General features: G+C 46.6%; 1 protein-coding gene across 2 annotated transcripts; it reads right to left on the bottom strand.

Annotated features, from left to right (window-relative positions):
• Positions 1-510: 510 nt before the first annotated feature.
• On the bottom strand, positions 511-4040 carry LOC142761111 (uncharacterized). 2 transcript variants are annotated; one of them, XR_012883507.1, is made up of 4 exons: positions 3485-4040; positions 1368-1450; positions 1173-1283; positions 511-988 (listed from the first exon to the last, which is right to left on the bottom strand). XR_012883507.1 is itself a non-coding variant. In XM_075864300.1 (3 exons), the coding sequence occupies exons 1-3, from the start codon at positions 3942-3944 to the stop codon at positions 954-956; spliced, it is 606 nt and encodes a 201-aa protein (XP_075720415.1). In that variant the 5' UTR covers positions 3945-4040; the 3' UTR covers positions 511-953. The 2 variants fall into 2 exon arrangements, 1 of the variants encoding a protein (XP_075720415.1); XM_075864300.1 differs by lacking the exon at positions 1368-1450.
• Between the last annotated feature and the right edge of the window lie 219 nt (positions 4041-4259).

The following is a 4259-nucleotide window of genomic DNA, read 5'->3' as shown; positions in this document are numbered from 1 at the left end:
TTATAAGTGCAAGAGTAAAACTCTAGAGTTTGTCTAAAATTTTATTAACCACAGCGTGTTTTTGAAGACATAACATCACATTTGTGGCAGTTCTTGGGTCACCGCGTGCGAAGTCACCCATATTTATCACACAAATGTGGCCTATGGTGTGTTGTAGATTGTCATGTGGAGAAGTGAGTATTCAACATGTTACATTGTTTATAGGTAACTGTTTGGCACTGGGAATTTACGGTTGACCAAGGCACAAAATAGTGTGTCGTTTTAGACGATCATTGTAAAACCGTCAATGATCTCAGTGCCAGACAGTTTCACCATGTCAATGTTTGAGTATACTTTTTTTGCCTGACCAACCCATTTTTTTTTTTTTTTTTTTTATGTAATAGAGACAGTGAATTAAAGAGAATAGCATTTATAAACCAATTTTTTTTTATTGATGAAGCCATAACTGCCTTCCAAAGTAACACAGAAGAAGTGTTCCATCATAAACACAAATATAAAATTTACATGCAGAACACAAAAAGTTTTTGTTACATAGTCACAAACAAAGAGTTCAGTTAAAAAGTCAACATTGACGGATAGGGACCAACATATAAAAGTAGAAATTGGAAGACGAAAATGTAAAAGAGATTTACTTTGAAAATACACACATGTCAACGACAATCACAAAGAAGTTATCAGCAGATGAAAAAACCTTGCTTCGTCACATCATGTTTCTGGACCTTCACCAGCAGAAGAAAACAACTTTTTTTCCTCATCTCATCATCAAACCGGAGCCTTTAGCAGCAGTTGCAAACACCTTGCTTTGTCACATCATCGAACTGGACCTTCATCAGCAGATGAAAACAACTTTTTTTTTCTCATCTCATCATCCAACCGGACCTTTAGCAGCTGGTGAAAACACCTTGCTTTGTCACATATTACCACCGTACCTTCACATTGTATTACAGAACGTTTCAGCCAATCATGCGGCATGTCAAAGTTATATTTCCTACAGAAGAATAAAATAAAAAATGTATGAATGGATTGATCAACTTCAAGCGTTGCACTTTGCGCAACATGGTCGCTTTGGAAGAATGACATCCCTGTCTGATCACTCTGCATAGTTTGGCTCCTCTGGTGAACTTGTGTGTCATGTATGTTTATATTAACTCCCTATGTTAGGGATTACTTACTTTCTATAATTCGTAACTTATGCTGCTCAGAATGGCCTGTTCGTCTCCACGGTGGTAATCCGCTCTGGTTGCTGCTGTCGTCGTCTGTATCTGATAGCGTTGCTTTGCCTCCTGTTAAAATAAGTACAATAATATATATAAAAAACCATAAATTGCAATTATTGGACGTTTGGGGTAGTCCCCTCGCTCCCGCACCTGTTCAAAGTATCTATGCTCCTCGAATACACTCCTCACGGTTGTGTTTTCACTGGCACGCTCCCTCTCCTTCTGGTAAACTGCTGTTCAAAAAGTCACACACATTGTGGGATTAGATAAAGTGATGTACAAATAGCTGCCACACTGGAAATGCTGCCACACTGTAAATGCTGCCACTCTGTAAATGCTGCCACTCTGTAAATGCTGCCACTCTGTAAATGCTGCCACTCTGTAAATGCTGCCACTCTGTAAATGCTGCCACTCTGTAAATGCTGCCACTGCCCTCCCTTGGTATGATGACACAGGCCTCCAATGTTATGATGCCACAACCTATACGCTGCCACAAGGTATACGCTGCCACAACCTATACGCTGACACAACGTATACGCTGACACAAGGTATACGCTGCCACAAGGTATACGCTGCCACAAGGTATACGCTGCCACAAGGTATACGCTGACACAAGGTATACGCTGACACAACCTATACGCTGATACAACGTATACGCTGCCACAAGGTATACGCTGCCACAAGGTATACGCTGACACAACGTATACGCTGACACAACGTATACGCTGACACAACGTATACGCTGCCACAAGGTATACGCTGCCACAAGGTATACGCTGCCACAAGGTATACGCTGCCACAAGGTATACGCTGCCACAACCTATACGCTGACACAACCTATACGCTGACACAACCTATACGCTGACACAACCTATACGCTGACACAACCTATACGCTGACACAACCTATACGCTGACACAACCTATACGCTGACACAACCTATACGCTGACACAACCTATACGCTGACACAACCTATACGCTGACACAAGGTATACGCTGCCACAAGGTATACGCTGCCACAACCTATACGCTGACACAACGTATACGCTGACACAACGTATACGCTGACACAAGGTATACGCTGACACAAGGTATACGCTGCCACAAGGTATACGCTGCCACAAGGTATACGCTGCCACAAGGTATACGCTGACACAAGGTATACGCTGACACAACCTATACGCTGACACAACGTATACGCTGCCACAAGGTATACGCTGCCACAAGGTATACGCTGCCAGAAGGTATACGCTGCCACAACGTATACGCTGACACAACGTATACGCTGACACAACGTATACGCTGCCACAAGGTATACGCTGCCACAAGGTATACGCTGCCACAAGGTATACGCTGACACAACCTATACGCTGCCACAACGTATACGCTGACACAAGGTATACGCTGCCACAAGGTATACGCTGCCAGAAGGTATACGCTGCCACAACGTATACGCTGACACAACGTATACGCTGACACAAGGTATACGCTGCCACAAGGTATACGCTGCCACAAGGTATACGCTGCCACAAGGTATACGCTGCCACAAGGTATACGCTGCCACAAGGTATACGCTGCCACAAGGTATACGCTGCCAAAAGGTATACGCTGCCACAAGGTATACGCTGCCACAAGGTATACGCTGCCACAAGGTATACGCTGCCACAAGGTATACGCTGCCACAAGGTATACTCTGACAACGTATACGCTGACACAAGGTATACGCTGACACAAGGTATACGCTGCCACAAGGTATACGCAGCCACAACGTATACGCTGCCACAACGTATACGCTCCAACAACGTATACGCTACAACACTGGAAATGATGACACACTGCTTTTGCTGCCACAGGCCTCCATGATATGCTGACACAGGCCTCCCGTATATGATGCCACAGGCCTCCCTGATATGATGCCACAGACCTCCCTTATATGATGCCACAGGCCTCCCCTATATGATGCCACAGGCCTCCCTGATATGGCTCCATGATATGATGCCACAGGCCTCCCGTATGATGGCACAGGCCTCCCTGATATGATGCCACAGACCTCCCCTATATGATGCCACAGGCCTCCCCTATATGATGCCACAGGCCTCCCCTATATGATGCCACAGGCCTCCCTGATATGATGCCACAGGCCTCCCGTATGATGGCACAGGCCTCCCGTATGATGGCACAGGCCTCCAGTATATGCCGACATAGGCCTCCCTTATATGATGCCACACATGATGCCACACATGATGCCTATTTCGGCGTTACTTACCGCCTCGCTGTTCCCCCACGGTGGTCCTCCCAAGTCGCCTCGCTCGTCCTCCTACGTCGCCTCGCTCGTCCTCCTCCGTCGCCTCGCTCGTCCTCCTCCGTCGCCTCGCTCGTCCTTCCACGTCCGATTCCCTGGTACACCTCGTCCTTCCTTGTCCTCCTCGTCCGACTCGCTGCTCCTCCTCCGTCGCCTCGCTCGTCCTTCCACGTCCGACACACTGGTACACCTCGTCCTTCCTTGGCCGCCTCGTCCTCGAAGTGTCCCCTCGCTGGTCCTGGTCCGCCTCGATGGTCCTCGTCCGCCTCGATGGTCCTGGTCCGCCTCGATGGTCCTGGTCCGCCTCGATGGTCCTGGTCCTCCTCAGAGCGTCTCCTCGCAGGTATGCTCGCAGTACAACCTCCTTCCACTGTGTAGTCGCTTTGAAAATGGCGGCACACAATGTAAGGAGGTTTGAAGACATTGAAACCCCTCCCTCTCCTGGCACTTGCCAGGATAAGGGAGGGGGGATTCTGTGAGCTCACTAGAGCGAGTCACTTTTCCCAAAATTTGCAGCAGAAAAGCTATGTGGTTGCTTTACCACATGCAATGCTGCAATTTTGAGAATGGCTCCATCTAGTGACCAGAAATGGTAAATACTATAAAATTGAATCCAATTGAATCCAATTTATAATATTTCCTGACTCGTGAAAAAAAAAAAAAAAATTGGAACAATGTTTAATCACCTACACACTAATTGTTTAATTAAAGTAAAAAAAACATGTTTTTCAGGCAACAC

The sequence above is a fragment of the Rhinoderma darwinii genome, chromosome 4 (assembly GCF_050947455.1).
Source record: "Rhinoderma darwinii isolate aRhiDar2 chromosome 4, aRhiDar2.hap1, whole genome shotgun sequence".
In the NCBI taxonomy this organism is placed as follows: domain Eukaryota; kingdom Metazoa; phylum Chordata; class Amphibia; order Anura; family Rhinodermatidae; genus Rhinoderma; species Rhinoderma darwinii.
The sequence above is the reverse complement of the archived record's forward strand: the minus strand, read 5'-3'. Positions and strand labels throughout refer to the sequence as shown.

What these genes read in the sequence shown, in the direction of transcription:
- LOC142761111 (XM_075864300.1), bottom strand. Translation starts at nt 3,944, where the DNA reads ATGTCTTCAAACCTCCTTACATTGTGTGCCGCCATTTTCAAAGCGACT. An exon ending in CGTGGGGGAACAGCGAGGCG is followed by an intron (nt 1,284 to 3,484) that starts GTAAGTAACGCC and finishes TTATTTTAACAG; the next exon opens with GAGGCAAAGCAACGCTATCA. An exon ending in TAAGTTACGAATTATAGAAA is followed by an intron (nt 989 to 1,172) that starts GTAAGTAATCCC and finishes ATTCTTCTGTAG; the next exon opens with GAAATATAACTTTGACATGC.